This window comes from Mytilus californianus, unplaced genomic scaffold, assembly GCF_021869535.1.
Source record: "Mytilus californianus isolate M0D057914Y unplaced genomic scaffold, xbMytCali1.0.p SCAF_7, whole genome shotgun sequence".
In the NCBI taxonomy this organism is placed as follows: Eukaryota; Metazoa; Mollusca; class Bivalvia; order Mytilida; family Mytilidae; genus Mytilus; species Mytilus californianus.
Genome location: NW_026262723.1, coordinates 97548889 through 97568242, shown reverse-complemented (window position 1 = coordinate 97568242; position 19354 = coordinate 97548889). Strand labels below are relative to the sequence as shown.

The following is a 19354-nucleotide window of genomic DNA, read 5'->3' as shown; positions in this document are numbered from 1 at the left end:
ATTTTAAAGAAATCAGTTTATATCTAATCAGTCTGAAGGCTTAGGAATCCGGGTGAAAACGGGTTATTTGGTCACCTGGCGGGTGTTCCGGGTGACCCATCAGAATTGTGAAAATCTCGGGTCACACCCGCAGGATCCGGGTCAGTTGACAGGTATGAGGAAATGACTCCAACAAGGAATCAATATACAATTTTGTTAAAATTGATTATTTCTACACTTACTGATAATTTTCCTGCTTACAGCTTCTCTCTATCTATTATTGTTTTCAAGATATTTGCAGACAACTAAAAATTTTGAGCTAATAAAATAACTTTACCATTCACTTTGTTACAAGTAATTCCACTGTAGCCAGGTAAACATAAGCAAACAAAGGTTCCATCTCCTGGTCCTTCTACACAGGTTCCTCCAGAATCACAGGGGTTATTATGACAACCTGAAATGAAATCAGAATGTAAAATAATCATTTCTCCCTTACTATTGATAGCCTTCTCATTTTAATATCATTGTTGGCAAGGGTTGTGCTGTATAATATTTCTAATGCTCAAGTCAAATATATTATGAGTACTACTGTCCTTTTTCTGCATTTGCTGCTATTTGATCCCTGTATAACCATTGGAATGGAAATAAATCTAATAACAAACCCAATTTCTTATTGCAGGTTTAAATTTTCGCGCCCATTGTGCAGATTGTTGCAGTCATAAGGGTAATCTGTTGGACATCGCAAAATATTTACTTTCTTCAAATTAGAACGATTCAGAATTCATGAAAATTAAAAAAGGACGGTATTTAGATATAATAAGTCGCCACCCTTTTACGGTTTGTTGACATAGAGATTGGCCATTTCTCAGAAGAAACTTGCTTTCAATATTTTGTCAACCAGCTTTTATATTTATACTAGAATGACTATCAATATTTATTATAATCGGTATTCATTTCCGTATATTTTTAAGCTGTCTTACGAATTTTCAACACATAGACCTACCCAAAGAAAAAGATATTGTGGTAAGTATCTAAAACGTACGTTCAGAATTAGTCAATGAAATGATGCAAATCCATGAACGATGAAGAATTTTATAACATCATGACAATTGTAAAATTATTGTATCGTCTGCTAAACAATGTCTCAAAGAAACAAACAAGGAAAATTTTTCAAGAAAAGAGAAATTAGAGAAAAACCAACGAATCCAAGGGCTAGTTTTTTACAGGAATGGATTTAAATCAGACCACCCTGATATATACCATCATTTGACTCAGTCCATTGTCAAAATGTAGAACCTGACCACTCATATGCTCAACTCAAAACCATTGAAACATCTGATTTTTGTAATGTTGCTTTTGAGTCTGTAAATTCACCCGTCAACTTTTGAAACTAAATTCCAAAGGGATAATTTTTACCAAGTTATGTTCCATTTAGCCCATTTATACCAGGTGGAATCAGGAGAGAGCCTCAACAGTATATAAAATTTTCAAACCTGCACTGAAGGCCTCAACAATCATAAAGAATCCTCTAGTTGGCTCCTTACTGCTTACAAATTGACTATCAAATTTAAACATCATCAAGTTGTATTCTCCATTATTAGTTGTTTCATATTCTAATGTCTGTCCACCTTGTAGCTCTCCACATTTTCTGAAAAAATGTATCAATTTAATATTGTGCAATAATTGTCTGACATTTACTAAATACTTATTTAGAGTTGGTTTCTCTGATAGCATTCGACTGCAAACTTGTTTTCAAACAGATGGACAGAAAAACAGATGAATGAACTTGACATTAATGGAGTTGGTTCATTAACTTATAATTTTGGCCCTAAAAATCTTACAATTTAAAATTTTGATAATGTTGTGAAAATTTCATGAAAACATATATTATAATGTCAAATTGTTTCATTTAAAAAAGATTTTCACCAATTATGTCAGTAGTAATGTATTTATGATGTCATAAATGTACCTGAATTTCATTATAACCAGATTTTTTACATAATTTGGCAAAACTTACGACAGTTTTCTGAAATTTTTTAGTGGCACCACCCCTCGACCAACAAATTTTTTGTTGAAATATTCTTTTCATATCATATTCTTTCCTTTTCAATCAAAATTTTAATGGTGGCGCCACATATAAAATCATGCAAAAATGTCGAAAAATGTGACAAACTTCTAGAAAAATGGGCGTAAATATTTATAATATATGAAGCAAATATACAATTTTTCTTATTCTACTTTAATAACAATACATTTAGCAATGCATACACATTAAACAATTGGAAGTTTTAAAAATACATGTTTAAAGGGTCATTTATTGGGGTTACTGGTTCTACTCCTTTAAAAACTTCATTCACATGACTGAAATTTTATCAATCTTCCATCTCTTTCAGAAATTGTCAATTAATGGCTATAGGATCCTATGATTATCAAAATCTACACTTTCAGACCCAATGTTCAAACATGCCCTTATTTCTAAATTTATGATTGGTCAAAATTTGGCAAAAACTTTTCTACAAACTTACATAATTCCCGGTTGTGCAATCAAATTATACTGAACTTCTAACCAATGATAACATCTTGTCAGCTCATGATTATAAGCTATGTCCATGTCTGTTATTGTGGCCTTAATTTTAGCACTGGCTGGAGCCTACAGAAAAACATAATTGATTATATCACAAGATTTTAATACATGAAAACTGATAATGTTAATTCAGAAATTATAATGATGCGTTTATGACTGCATCAGTACAGCAATTATTAACTTTCATAATTTCAGTAGTAATTTTCCTTCATAAAATGTTTCCTATTGCATTAATTAGATTTCACATTTTTCCCAATCATCAAGGATTTGCAATAACAAGAGTGCACATGCTGAAATTTCTTGCCTGCTTTACTGACCATTGATTTTCCCTGCTGCTGCCAGATTGTAATCCATATGTCTGGCATACTGCAACTTTCGCACAGGCGAGACAATAGTTGCACAGTAGTTAAAAAAAAAACAAGGAAAAAAGGTAAAACTAATAGATCCATTGAAATAGGTAAACTGAGGCATATTAATATTAACAACAAGAATATATTTTTGGAGAAAGCTACATATCCAGAAATTTTTTTTTTAACAGTTTTTATTAGACATGTCAGAATTATTGGCTTATTTTTTTAACTTAGAACTTAGGGCAGAGGTCTCATTGTAACATGGCTATTGAATATTGCTAAAAACAATGTATTGTAAATCTATCATTTATGTTTTTTGTATTCTGTATTGTTGTTATTTGTTGTTTATTGTTTGTTTAAATTTGTATTGCCACAAACATACTGTAAATATTTAATGACAATAAAAATGAATTGATTTGATTAAATTATAAAAGTAAAGTTAGATAAAAAAAAGATTCAGTTTCAGTATGAGTCAACTTTTGATCAAATTGAAAGGTGAGTTTTTAAATACTTCATGAATCATGTCATATCTTAATTTTTTTTTTTTTTTAGAATTGGGTGTAATGGCAGTTTTTTATTGCTCCTGTTAAATTCGATCACAGCTTTTGTAGACACAGGACAATTTAGAGCTTGCATATTGTATATACACCTGTCATTAGTTGGACTATATATTGCCCTCTAGATGTCTTTTCGTTAATTTTGGCACTGTTTTGGTGTCCCATCTTATTTTGTTTATTATCAGAATGAAGATGCTTTATGCCTTTAAACTGAAATCTTTTAAAGTATAAAAATAGAAAACTTTTATTAAATTCTGTAATATCTGAAATAAAATTTACTTAGAATGACAAAAAAAACTTATACATACCTTTAAAGCCCAAACACAGTTATCCCCAATACTATATGGTGATGGATAATTTGAAGATTTGATCATGTAAGGTTTACCAACAGTCAAGTCCACTATTCCTCCACAGTCTAAAATAAAACAAGAGTGCACACGCTGAAATGTCTCGCCTTCTTTACTAATCATTGATATTATGTTGATAGTCCTAAATATAAAGCTTTATTACAACTGTCACATAAACTTAACTTTAACCAAGTAAACTAAACATTGACCAATGAACCATGAAAATGAGGTCAAGGTCAGATGAACCATGCTAGGCAGGCATGTACAGCTAACAATTCTTCCATACACCAAATATAGGTGACCTATTGCTTATAGTTTAAGAAAAACAGACCAAAACACAAAAACTTAACATTGAGCAATGAACCTTGAAAATGAGGTCAAGGTCAAATAAAACCTGTGTGACTGACATATAGATCATAAAATATTTCCATACACCAAATATAGTTGAACTATTGCATATAGTATTAGAAAAAAAGACCAAAACTCAAAAACTTTACTTTGACCACTGAACCATGAAAATGAGGTCAAGGTCAGATGACACCTGCAAGCTAGACATGTACACCTTACAATCATTCCATACACCAAATATAGTAGACCTATTGCATACAGTATAAGAAAAACAGACCAAAACACAAAAACTTAACTATAACCACTGAGCCATGAAAATGAGTCAAGGTCAGATGACACCTGCCAGTTGGACATGTACACCTTACAGTCCTTCCATACACCGAATATACTAGACCTATTGCTTATAGTATCTGAGATATGGACTTGACCACCAAAACTTAACCTTATTCACTGATCCATGAAATGAGGTCGAGGTCAAGTGAAAACTGTCTGACGGGCATGAGGACCTTGCAAGGTACGCACATACCAAATATAGTTATCCTATTACTGTGGATTCATTTATTTTCGTGGGTATCAATTTTCGAGGATTGAGGAAAACTTGCATTTTCGTGGATATTTGATTTCGTGGTTTGCCAACCTCTGCATGCAAAGCCTATTATAAATTTGTAATTCGATGGAACATTTAAATTCGTGGTTCGCCTGTACCCACGAAACCCACGAAAATTGGTATCCAACGAATAATAATGAATCCACAGTACTTATAATAAGAGAGAATTTAACATTCCAAAAAATCTGAACTTTTTTTTCAAGTAGTCACTGAACCATGAAAATGAGGTCAAGGACATTGGACATGTGACTGACGGAAACTTCGTAACATGAGGCATCCATATACAAAGTATGAAGCATCCAGATCTTCCACCTTCTAAAATATAAAACTTTTCAGAAGTTAGCTAACGCCGCCGCCGTTAAAAAAGTTTCCGTGAGAATATGAAACCAATGCTTTCCTGAAGATATAAAAACAAAGCTCTGGTGAAATCACTTCTTACTTCCTTCTGTTTCATTACAAGTTGGTCCTTTTAGTCCTTCTGGACATAAACACTGACAGCGAAAATCTACAAATCCACCATTATCACACACTGGAGGGTCACTGCAGTCTTCTGTTAATATAAACAAAATAAATATTGTACATTATATTTCTACAACCAAAAACTTGATCTACATAATATAATATTGTGGAGAGTAGATGATTCAGGCAAACTTCTGGAGTATCTTAAAAATGAACTCCATAAAAAAATACATTACAAAGTACCATTGAAAATATTTTTTGGTAGCCATAGAAAAATGGGACGAAAATTTCATACATGGCCATTATGTTTAGAATATAATGTATTTCTTAAACAGGAAGATGATGGGTAGGTAGGTAGGTAGGGATTTTTTTTTTTTTGCATACTGCATAAGTTACATGTTTTAGACAAGAAAACATTAGGGCAGGAGAGAATCTTTTTAAAAAAAAAATTGAGACAATTTGCGTCATAAAATTTTTCTGGTAGGCTCCTTTTTACTAATTTAGGTGGGTAGGTAGGCAACATCAAACTATTTAAATTTTATTTTTTGCCTGAGCAGGGGTATAAATACAATAGTAATTGCACAGTCAAAGCATGTACTACACAAATATTATCCTCAAACAACGGATAATTTCTACTGCTGAAAAGATCTTATACATTTTATTTTGTGTCTGAGTAACATGATTTTTAAATCTAACAACTTGGAAGACCTGAAACTTGAACTTTAACAGAAAATGCCTTTCATGTTGGGAATTCATTTCCATTTTTGTGGTTGAATAGAAAGCTGCTGTTATGTTGAAACTTTAGTTGATCTTTCCTCTGACATGATAAAACTTTTGAAAAATGTGTATTTCATCATTTTCTAATATTCATGGTTTTCTTCTTTAAATTAAGGAAGATTAACTGTATACCGCCATCTTGGGTTGTAAAATAGTAGTTTACATTAGGTCTAGTTCTTTACTTAAATCTGCAAATTTTGAGACAGATTGGCAATTAATGGGTTAGACTGTTTATTGGAATAAAGAAAAATAAATGATGTATTGCATTATTCAGACTGATTTATAAATTCCAAATGTTTGTGTTTGATCGAATCAAATTGGCAACTTATCAATTTAAGAGGAGTTAACTCAAATAGTATAATTTTTATAAAGGAATGATAGAGAAATTATCAATTCTTAAACCTATTTTCTCATATTTTATTTCAAAATTCTAACTCGTAGATTTCTTCTTATTCATGAAAAAAGTGTTTTTTCATGAACAATCTATGCAAATTTGGGCAATATTGCACAACTTGTAGCTTGAAAAGTAGCACTGTGACCCATACTTTTTATTATATTTTAGAAAAATAAATGGGGAATGTGTCCATGGGACACAGATGATGCCCCCACTTGCATATAACGTTAAAAAGGGACATAACTCAAGAACTGTAAAAGTGACGCTACCCAAATTTGTACATGATCTGAGTTTTGTGTTAATAAGCTTTGTGTATACGTTTCATAACATTTAATTGAGGAAAACTTTAGTTAGAGAACCGAAACGAAAAATTCAGCAATTTATCCATTTGTAAAGGGGCATAACTCTAGAACGGTAAAAGTGACACAACAAAATTCGAACTTGATCTGTGTTTTGTGGTAATTAGCATTGTGCATAATTTTCATAACATTTGGTTGAGGCAAACTTAAGTTAAGAGAACAGAAATAAATATTTCAGCAATTTTTCCATTTGTAAAGGGACATAACTCTAGAACGGTAAAAGTGACGCCACCAAAATTCAAACTTGATCTGTGTTTTGTAGTAATAAGCATTGTGTATAAGTTTCATAACATTTGGTTGAGGCAAACTAAAGTTAGATAACGGAAACCAATTTTGGGACGTACGTAGACGGACAAGGGTAAAACTTAATGCCCCCTCCAGTACGGCGGGGCATAAAAAGCATGGAAAAATCTACATTCTGCAAAGTATAAGAAAATTCTATCTGAGGAAATATATACCAATGATCCACCTTAATCACTATAAAAAGAGAAGGTATGATACAACGACAATTTTATTAACTTTTGAGTAAGACAAACAATCACAAAGTTTTATACATCTATCAACTATTATCCTTCTAATATTTTCTCTTCAATATTGTTCTTCATTTTCATCTGAATGTAATTATAGTCCTCAGATGTTAGTTATGACAACAAAAAATAATACATATATAATATAGGGATCCAAATCTAAGGGCAAGCTGAGTTATACTCCTTCTTTTCCTTCAGACACTTTATTCCAATAAATTAATTCTAACGTGGTAAATTTTTAAATAATTCAAATTGAGTTAAATAACTTACTAGTACACTGGTATGTATCAGTTATATCTTGTATATCATAAAATGTCAGGTTCCTTGTCTGTTCTGTCAGGAAATTAAGTTTGGAATCTGTCAGGTACATACTCTTCTTACTATTACTTGTACTGAATGACTGGAATCACATAATCACTTTAAATTATATGTACTGAATGACTGTAATCACATAACCACTTTAAATTATATGTAATCATACCTGCCAACCTCTGAAACCTTCAAAGAGGGAGATCTCCCTCACAGCTATGACAGCTGAGGGGGAGATTTTGCGCGAACGACATTTTCAAGGGAAATATATGACGTGTTTATTTATTCATCTACGAAACACATATAAGAGTTAATAGATATACTTTGTTTCTTTAAATATGGTTATGTTGTACAGAAGGAGTGTTGTTTGTTTCTTTCCTATTTCATCAACTTTGACATTTGAATACCTTTCAGACAACTTTCACCCCAGATATCTCTGTTATAAGAGAGCAGTCATGTTGTCACGGGTGCATTTTGTGTGAGCACATATCTCTTTCACTAAATTTGGTTCAATACATATCTTGTAAATTTCAACATAAACATTGAATAGAAGTATAGATCCTTTAAGTAATTTCTAAAACATAATTATTTTTTTTGTCTTAAGGCATACAAAATCTTTTAATTGCCATCCTTTTATGATTCTTTGTTTAATTTGTATTTAGTTTATATTAATTGTTTTATCAATTCACATTATTTTGAGAAGGGTAACTTAAAACAGGATTAAACAGGGGAAGTAATCCGAAATTTCTTTCAAGTGTTTTGCTTGAAGCAAAAGTCGCTAATGATCGTTAATTAGTACTATGTTTGACACCCAAGCTGTCAAGTGAAGCCATTTAATTTCACATGGTCTGTGATTTACAGGTAAAAACAACCCTCATCAGTGAGACAAAAACGTAATTAATGTTGACTTGCATTCAAGGTTAAAATATCCCAAAGCGGGGGATTCTATACTCCCGCTCGGGAGGGTACCGGCAAGCAGGAGATTTCCCGAATTTCGCCATTTGAGCGGGAGTCTCCCGCTCAAAACGGGAGGGTTGGCAGGTATGTGTAATAAATTACTGTAATCACATAATCACTTTTAATTGCATGTACTACATTATAATCACCATCAATAACTATATTGCATACAATATGAATAAATGATGTGCAGTATACATTAATTTGTCTACACATAACATCCTCCAGGTTACAATCAGCCATTAAATATTATGGGCGCAGCCATTTTATGAAGATAACATGGTATTCAGAATTAATAGAATGACTTATCCTGATTGGTCGATGTGTGCAGCCGGTATTTTTTATAACTAGACACTTTGTGCACTCTGCATTATACAAAAGGCAAAATAATATATTTTCCTTAGCCCTAATGGAACTGAGAAGTATTTTCTACCCTGTGATTAGACACATGTTTTCAAGTGCAAAATTGATAGGCAAGGGAGATAAGTACAAATTACGTTAAGAAAAGCATTGGGAACCTATAGTTTTTGGACTAAAAAATAATTTTTCTTTATTCTAGTAAGGTTTCGTTCCAAAAATCAACTTCCTAAAGTCTGTATCTTGCGAAAGGCTACTATTGTGACAAATAAAAGTTTCTAGACACAACAGGATTCTCAAGAATTTTAAATATTTAAAACTCATCTGTCAAGATTGGTGACATATATGCTATGAGATAGTGTGGTAGAATCTGTTCTAATGATTTTCTGGTGATTTGCGACAAACTGAAAATTTGTTTTTCATTTACCTGCAAGAAGCCTGTTCCTCCAGAGAGACAAAATAAGACAGTTTCCCCTTTTCTTAATTCAACAAAAATAGTAAAGTTAAGACATCAATGAAATTTGACTGAAAAAAAGTACTAAAAACAAGAAATCCACAGTTTGATTATGATAAATATAATCAACCCGTCAGAGATAATTTAAATCAACTACTGTGGATTCATTATTATACGTTGGATACCAATTTTTCGTGGGTTTCGTGGGAACAGTTGAACCATGAATTTATATGTTCAACAAATTACAAATGTTCTATTGCCTTGTATGCAGACATTGTCGAAACCACGAAATCAAATATCCACAAAAATGGAAGTTTTCCTCAATCCAAGAAAATTGGTACCCACGAAAATGAATGAATCCACAGTAAGACAACTTCTTATTTATGTCTCTTCTTATAGCATGCTCTTTTTTAGTGTTCATCTAATGTCAGTCAAACATTTGGGCTTAAAATGGAGTGAAAAGATAATCTGATTCATTTTCTGATCATACTCAATACTTACAGACAAGCTATACTGTAGAACAGAATGTTGATCATATGGGTTATGGTTATTTGTGTAAGCCATATCAAAATTGTATGCCCACGTAACTGGTATATTTTGCCAGTTGGTTCTGAGATATGGGTATCTATCGTAACGGCTCTGTTCATGTAGCTGTCCTAAAGCATGGCACATCTCATGGATCACTGTTTCAACCTGGAAAAATTATTTGATTCTGATGGAAGAAATTTGTTTTTATATATTTATATATATCAATGAATTTAAAATCTAAAACATGAACAGGAGATATAGGGGTACATGTTAATGTCAACACACTGACAAAAACCATAAGTCATTTAGAGGGTAACTAACTGTCTTCAGCAATTGGCAGGTGTCTTTACAATATTTCAAATTTTTTTTTTTATATTCTTTATATCTAACCAACTAAATAATCTGTGTTTTAGACACATGACATGAAAAATTCTGTGTTGAAAGGCCAACTTTGACCTTACAAAACTTCAGATGAATAAAGAGATGTTAGGTATACATAAATGAGACTGAAACACAATCACATGTAAAATAAATGGAGAATGTTTCCATGGAACACAGATGATGCTCCGCTTGCATATAACGTTATAAAGGGACATAACTAGAGAACTGTAAAAGTGAAACAGCCCAAAACTTGATCTGCGTTTTATGGTAATAAGCATTGTGTATAAGTTCCATAACATTTGGTTGAGGCAACATTTGGTAAGAGAACGGAAAACAATTTTGGAACGTATGTACAGACGGACATACGTACAATGGTAACACTTAATGCCCCTTTCGCCTAGCGGTAGGGTCATACAAAACAGATATGATCCAGCCAAGCATAAAATACTGCTTATGAGTATCCAAATGTTCAAAAATAGCTTTCAATAAATTGATAAGAATGTAGCAGTAAAATATCATTGATATACCCCATGAATATCTTAAACAAAACCAAAATTGGAAAAAACAGGAATTCCTTATTAACAATCAAATATGATCTTTCTCAGTTTTTCAAGTATGAAATTTAGGCAAAAATATTACCAAAAAAGTTCTTATGAACTAATATTGCCGATATAAGAGGATTGAAGAGGTGAATTATAACAATCACATCATCATTAAATTATGACAAGTTTTATAATAAGTTTTTTTTTAGAAATTGACCAAAACAAGAATCAGTGCCAATAGGACACAATTCCCTACTTGCACAATATATCTGTGTGCAGTGAACTGTGAAATTGGCATCAAAACCATGATTTGGCATATACTTTTAAAAGTTCATATCAAAATGAACATGTTTACTAAGTTTCAAGTTGATGTGGTAAACTACCTTGACTAAAAACTTTAACCCGACATGGGACAGACAAACAAACAAAAATGCAGATAATAATTGTGTACAAAATTGAAAATAAATTGTATGCTGTATGAAATAAATAATCAAATCTGGCATCAGGTGAAAATGAATATTATGCCATTTGAAAATCCTTCTAGCACTCTCCCCCCCCCCCCCCCTCCCCCCTCATGACTGGTGGTAAGGCTGCATTGTGTGTCCTATTCCAATACAAACTTAAGTCATCATGTGCACCACGAAACTGATTAGGTACAAAGAGAGACAATGTAGTAACCATATGGTATATGCTATTATAAATTTTGTCTGATCTGTCAAATTGACATGGGCAAACTTACATTTATACATCCAGGATCTTGCAATGTAATACTTTGCTTACCACCAACAATACCAATCCAAGATCCACATCTGTAATCAAAAGACACATAATATATAGTTCATATTTTAAAAAAGGAAAAGAAAAGCAACAAATATATACTAAAAATCTTGGGACATAAAACCAGTTTTTTTCTTACATAATCTGTAAAATTTTAACAAAACCTAAAACTCAGGTGTGAGTCTCAATTTGAGTTTGTTTTGAGAAATCCAAGCCAGAAACACATAAGAAAGTGTCCTATTTGAGAAAAAAAGTTTAAAATCAAAGCACTGTAAGCGCTATAGGCAGTTAACCAAAAACCAAGGCAAACATAATTATGAAAACTGTGGCAGTGTTGCTTCATTTTTTTTAAAGATTTAAAAGAACAAACATTAAACAGTCCTATATTGTACATGTATGTATATTTAATGAATTGATTATTAAGGCAAATTAATTAATATGTTATCAAGGTTTCCAAAAACAATGCATATATCAATGTATATTTTTAATAATGAGTTTGCAGTGGTACAAGTTCACAATGATTGCAGTTGTTCGTGTTGGTAGTTAACGTTGGTACCAGTTGACTTTTAGTGGTACAAGTTGACTTAATACGAGTTTGTAGTAGTATGAATGTACTTGCTTCCCTGGCAGGAACACTGATTTTGGGTTCTACAGTACAGAAGTTATGAGAAACAAATCAGCCAAAGGTTTACTACTACAGGGATCAATGGTGAGGTCTGATTGACCTGCTCATAGTAAATGAAAATGACCCTGACCTTCACCAAGTCCATGATGTTACTCCATCCCAAGTTTGGAGTAAAATGACAGGTAATTATAAAACAGTTGGTCAAACATTCTTGGGCTTTACACTGCTTGCAAGATTTATATGTTTTCTAAAAAATGAGCAATAAATGAAAATTATAAAACAGTTGGTCAAACATTCTTGGGCTTTACACTGCTTGCAAGATTTATATGTTTTCTAAACTAGAGGCTCTGAAGAGCCTGTGTCGCTCACCTGTATTTACTGATGCTTTGGAAATCATGTAAAATAAGGTTAAAATCATAATTAATAGTATTATATATTAGATATTATAATGATATCTAAGATAATAACAAAAAACAGCAAATTTTTTGTAAAATTACTAACTCAGGGGCAGCGGGTTGTCGGATTCGTCTGAAAATTTCAGGGCAGATAAATCTAAATCTGATGAACATTTTTGCCACCTGTCAGATTTGCTCTAAATGCTTTAGTTTCAGAGATATAAACCAAAAACTGCATTTTACCCCTATGTTCTATTTTTAACCAAGTCGGCCATGATGGTTGGAAGGCGGGACCATCGGACAAATTTTTTAAACTAGATACCCTAATAATGATTATGGCCAAGTATGGTTAAATTTGTCTCAGTAGTTTCAGAGAAGAAGCTTTTTGTAAAAGATTACAAAAATTTACGAAAATTGTTAAAAAATTGACTATTAAGGGCAATAACTCCTAAAATGGTCGACTGAAAATTTTGGTCATGACAACTTATTTGTAGATCTTACTTTGCTGAACATTATTACTGTTTACAGTTTATCTCTATCTATAATAATATTCAAGATAATAACCAAAAACTGCAAAATTTCCTTAAAATTACCAATTCAGGGGCAGTAACCCAACAACAGGTTGACAGATTTGTCTGAAAATTTCAGTGCAGATAGATCTTGACCTGATAATCAGTTTTAACCTTGTCAGATTTACTCTAAATGCTTTGGTTTCAGAGATATAAGCCGAAATCTACATTTTACCCCTATGTTCTATTTTTAGCCATGGCGGCCATCTTGGTTGGTTGGCGGGGTCATCGGACACATTTTTTAAACTAGATACCCTAATGATGATTGTGGCCAAGTTTGGTTAAATTTGGCCCAGTGGTTTCAGAGGAGAAGATTTTTGTAAAAAGCTAACGACGACGACGACGATGGACGCCAAGTGATGAGAAAAGCTCACTTGGCCCTTCGGGCCAGGTGAGCTAAAAATGAGCAATAAATGAAAATTTTTATAGGCCCAGAAATAATTCAAAAAATAATTAAAGTAAATTCAATTAACCTAGACTTATTTTTGCATCAATTAAATTTGATAATAAACAAGAAATAATTGTAACAGGATGCTGTTAAGAAGTCTTCCAAACAGAGCTCTCATAATAGTCATTCCCATGGTCGCCTGACATTGGGCAAAGTCCAGTACACATTGGTTAGGTCTAGTAATGCATATGTGACGCCTAGGAGATCGACCCTGTATGTCATTCAAATCTTGAAATGATGAACAGGAATAAATATGGTTTAGGGGTGGGTAACCATTTACAAGTTCTCAAAAAAAGGGGGTGATCCCCAGGGGACTCACCCTTTATTTCATTAGATTTAGTTTATTGTCCCATACAAGAATATATATGGTTTCGGGGTGGGGATCTCAACCGTTTACAAGTTTTCAAAAAGAAGGGGGTGGGGTGACCCCCGTGGACTCCCCCTATATTTCATTTGATTTGTTTTATTGTCCTATACTAGAATATATGTTGTGTATTGGTGGGAATCTCGACCGTTTACAAGTTTGCAAAAACAAGGGGGGGAAGGGTGACCCCAGGGACTCCCCTATATTTCATTTGATTTAGTTTATTGTCCCATACATGAATATATATGGTTAAGGGGTGGGGATCTCAACCGTTTACAAGTTTTCAAAAAGAAGGATAGGGGTGACCACTGTGGACTCCCCCTATATTTCATTTGATTTGTTTTATTGTCCCATACAAGGTTATATATGGTGTAGGGTTTGGGATCTCGAACATTTACAAATTTTCCAAAAGAAGGGGGTAGGGGTGACTACAGGGACTCCCCCTATATTTCATTTAATTTGTTATCCTGTCCCATACATGAATATATACGGTTTAGGGGTGGCGTTCTCGACCATCTACAAGTTTTCACAAAGAAGGGGGGTGGGGTGACCCCTGTGGACTCCCTTTATTTCATTTGATTTGTTTTATTGTCCCATACATGAATATATATGCAGTTGGGGTGGGGATCTCGACCGTTTACAAGTTCTCAAACAGAAGGGGCAGGGGTGACGCTGGGGATTCCCCCAAATTTTCAAGTATATATATGGTTTAGGGTGGGGATAGCGACCGTTTACAAGATAAAGGCACATTTTCAAATTGAATGGGTTGGGATGACCCCCATTGACTCATCCTATATTTTATTTGATTTGTTCTATTGTCCTGTTATTATTACTGAAGACCGTGTGTCGAAAGGGTGATGGCTCCGCTAGACATGTAAGTCTAACATTTTATGAAACCCTAAGTAAATCTGACAAGCGGTCCAATTTGTCTTCTTAGACGGTCCGAGTGAATTCTTAAAACATCCTATCAACGTCGATTTTCGGATCTTTTTCATTCATAAAACAACAATAACTTTATTTGGCAAGATCAGTGATAAACGGAATAATATAATAAAAGAAAGGAATGTTTAATTGAAATCCATTAAATAATCACAATCTCCTTAAACGAAAAGAACATCATGATTAACAAAACTTACTTTATAACATCAGAATACTTACTAGCTTACGTTTTGTGTAAGTTAAAATTACCGCCAACTTAGACTACTATGTATAACTTTATTTCCTCTATCATAGAGATTTGGTGTACATGAACAATATTCCTGCGCCTTTTGTCATTTGGGAAATGTAAACGACTTGTAATTAAAGATTTTCGGCGATGAAATATTTCATACAATTCTTCTTTGACATCTCAGCCAAAAGCATATGGGATAATTAACTACGTACGGATTTCTATGAAGCACTACTTCCTATGTGCAACTTCAAAACTTTTGGGTTGTTCGACGATCATTTAAGGTTTTTCTTGACATATTTTTTGTATATCAGAATTGAAAGTATGAAAAAAGTGCCCAATTAGTTATTAATAACATATTAGCCAGCTAGATAATAACAATAGCACGTTTTACTCATTTCAGTGGGAAAAACACAAATCTAGGGTGGTAGCATAAGGCAGCTTAACTGCCTAAAAAATGAAGTGGACTAAAAATATGTACAATATTATCTTTTGACAAAAAGAAGCAACTGTCAAGTTGTTGTGAAATTATATTCAGATTCAATGTTGTCACACTAGCAAACAAACACTTGTAATTCAAAGTATGGGAAAACAAGAGGTAGGTGTCTGTCAGATCCATAAAGTCCTTACATGTTACAAGTTATCACTGTCAAGCAGCAAACCAGATATGACATAAATAAAAGTTCATTCAATAATATTGAATTTTTTTTAAAGTATTTGCAAACAGTAGCTTTCTGACAGATTTAAAAAGTGCTAACATGTTTCAGGTCAACAGTCAAGCTGCTGCCAAATAAAAAGTCATTTTTTTAGTCTAACTGGAGAAATGTGTGAGAAAAAATTAAGTTCATTCAACATATTAAATAAATTCAAACTACTAACAAACTAGAAGAAGGTTTCTGGCCGATCTGAAAAATGTAGTCATATTTGTTATACATGTATTGTATTCTCTTGTTATAGCAATATTTGCAATTATACAATAAAGGTTCATTGATTCACAATAACAGTTCATTGATTCACAATAAAGGTTCATTGATCGACAATTTCTTACCCTCCCCCATCTTCAAATGCTACATAATCTGGCTCATCATCTCTTGGTATCCACTGTACGCATGTGTGTTTATTGAATTCTTCTATTGAGTCCTTAATTAAAGTCTTAGATGCACCATTGCCTGTCAAATAATGAAAAGAATGTCTGAATGAAGGTCTCTTTTTATTTTGAAAACATGTTAGATGGATATAGTGGAATATCCAGAATTTCATTTATAAATTTGTTGAAATATACTATTACAAAAAAAATTGTAGCTCTTTCAAATGAGTTTTAAATAATGAAATCGTAAATAAAAAATAATACTTATATTTCAAGTATATGCAACTTTATTATGCCTAAAAATTAGCATGTACAAATGTACAAATTAAACCAACTGAGAAGGATCTGTTTGAACAAACTTTGCAACACCTATCCTGATCATGTAAATAAACTTACTATGTTTAACTCATGTAAATAAGCATGATACTTACTGTGTTTAACTACATAAGGTATAATTCCATTTGGCCAAAGAGAATCCAGGATCCCAACATTAAAATTTCTCTTCTCCTTTGAACGAGGCTAAAATAGTTATGATGACAAAGATAAAATTGTACTGAAAATGTCTAATACTAATAACTAATAACAATACTTTTTAAGAGTTGAATAATAAATAATATCAAAATTTGTCCTACATCATACAATATGAATCAAAATACTCAGAATAGAAACAACCAAAGGAACAGCATTTTCACTATATATTATGAACCATTGAAAAAAAATCTCCTTTAACAGGACATAAGCACTTTGATTTTGTGTTAGTTTTTCATCGTTTGTATTCCTCAAATATTGTTACTTGTTTAAAGCTGTACATTGACCTGCAGTTGCTCAAATCTGTGTCCTTTGATCTTTAGTGGATATTTGTCTCATTGCCAATCATAACACAATACCTTATTTTTATATCAAAACTGATTATATACCACAGTTGTTCTAATCAATTACAGGAAGTACCAAAGATGTCATTTCAAATTTTGAATGTCTAATCTGAAATGTTTTATTTAAAACGAGGTTCACTGTGATCACGTGTAATGAAGACCTTTGGTTTAATCCGGAATAGGATGTATTGGAATAGAGACTATTTTCTTAGACCAAAAGTCTGTAATTATATTTCAACAAGAGTGCACACGCTGAAATGTCTCGCCTTCTTTACTAATCATTGATATTATGTTGATAGCCCTAAATATAAAGCTTTATTACAACTGTCACATAAACTTAACATTAACCAAGTAAACTAAACATTGACCAATGAACCATGAAAATGAGGTCAAGATCAGATGAACCATGCTAGGCAGGCATGTACAGCTAACAATTCTTCCATACAACAAATACAGTTGACCTATTGCTTATAGTTTAAGAAAAACAGGCCAAAACATAAAAACTTAACACTGAGCAATGAACCTTGAAAATGAGGTCAAGGTCAAATAAAACCTGTGTGACTGACATATAGATTATAAAATATTTCCATACACCAAATATAGTTGAACTATTGCATATAGTATTAGAAAAAAAGACCAAACTTTGACCACTGAACCATGAAAATGAGGTCAAGGTCAGATGACACCTACCAGCTAGACATGTACACCTTACAATCATTCCATACACCAAATATAGTAGACCTATTGCATATAGTATAAGAAAAACAGACCAAAACACAAAAACTTAACTATAACCACTGAACCATGAAAATGAGGTCAAGGTCAGATGACACCTGCCAGTTGGACATGTACATCTTACAGTCCTTCCATACACTGAATATACTAGACCTATTGCTTATAGTATCTGAGATATGGACTTGACCACCAAAACTTAACCTTTTTCACTGATCCATGAAATGAGGTCGAGGTCAAGTGAAAACTGTCTGACGGGCATGAGGACCTTGCAAGGTACGCACATACCAAATATAGTTATCCTATTACATATAATAAGAGAGAATTTACCATTACAAAAAATCTTAACTTTTTTTTCAAGTAGTCACTGAACCATGAAAATGAGGTCAAGGACATTGGACATGTGACTGACGGAAACTTCGTAACATGAGGCATCCATATACAAAGTATGAAGCATCCAGATCTTCCACCTTCTAAAATATAAAGCTTTTAAGAAGTTAGCTAACGCCGCCGCCACTGCCACCGGATCACTATCCCTATGTCGAGCTTCTGCGACAAAAGTCGCAGGCTCGACAAAAATATATTCACTTTGAAATGAACATTTTGAGTGTTGACTCCATGACCTATAAAATAATTATTCAACAGTCTCCCATTCCTTTTTCTCCTTTTAATACATCTTTTTTTTCTGGAATAAACATATTACATGTATATGTCTAAGGTCTCATTGAACTAAAATACAAGAGTGAAAAAGGGTCAAATACTGAAATTACAGATTATTTGTTGACCCAGGCAGGTGATAAACTTATCTAGGGTGAGCTTGTAAAATCCCTGTCACACCCACAACAGTTGGGTCAGTTGACAGGATTTGACATAATGCAAACATATTTACATTTGATGGGTGAAAAGCAAAACATTTTGGTATGCACAATTTGCTTCAAAAATGACAAAGGGGATTATGGTATCATAAATGTTTTACCCGTAAATACTGTTGTTTGAAAAGGTGGTGATCAAGATTCTCTGCTTTAATTTCATTTTTATCCAAAATGTGTAATCCTTTAGGCTGAAATAGAATATAAGATACAAAATAAAATCAGTAGTTATTTATTAATGAAAAGGAACTTTGTTATCATATCTTATGTAGCATATAACATTTTCTCCATTTCAATGTAATATTTCATCTTCAAAAGTTCAAAGATGTATAAAATATGTCAGCCTGCACAGCAAGATAAGTTTTAACCTCAGCATTAGTATGCATTCCATAATTCTTTTCTTTTTTCATTTGAAAACAACACAATTTAAATCAGTTTGATTTAGCTGACATTTTCTTTAATAAATTTTTAAATGTTATTGCCTTGATCTACAAAGAACAGGATAAGTCCTCAGCTAGGCAGATCAGTAATTTTTTACATTTGACAGAAAATGGTAAGTTACATATTGAAGTCCTTTAAACAAGTAGAATCCAGGATCTGAATCAGGTCATTAATTTCTAGGCATGTAAAAC

At 32.7% G+C, this 19354-nt stretch overlaps 1 protein-coding gene across 1 annotated transcript in view; it reads right to left on the bottom strand.

The window, feature by feature from the left end:
• Nucleotides 1-19354, bottom strand: part of LOC127709576 (MAM and LDL-receptor class A domain-containing protein 1-like) — a 63230-nt gene that overhangs the window by 42504 nt on the left and 1372 nt on the right. Inside the window, exons 3-13 of the mRNA XM_052215180.1 lie at nt 18830-18913; nt 16681-16768; nt 16211-16331; nt 11556-11625; nt 9867-10058; nt 7559-7688; nt 5212-5322; nt 3779-3885; nt 2505-2629; nt 1473-1627; nt 317-433 (exon numbers count right to left, since the gene is read on the bottom strand). Of these exons, the coding sequence (XP_052071140.1) occupies nt 317-433; nt 1473-1627; nt 2505-2629; nt 3779-3885; nt 5212-5322; nt 7559-7688; nt 9867-10058; nt 11556-11625; nt 16211-16331; nt 16681-16768; nt 18830-18913 (1300 nt within the window). The remainder of the gene's footprint in view (nt 1-316; nt 434-1472; nt 1628-2504; nt 2630-3778; nt 3886-5211; nt 5323-7558; nt 7689-9866; nt 10059-11555; nt 11626-16210; nt 16332-16680; nt 16769-18829; nt 18914-19354) is intronic.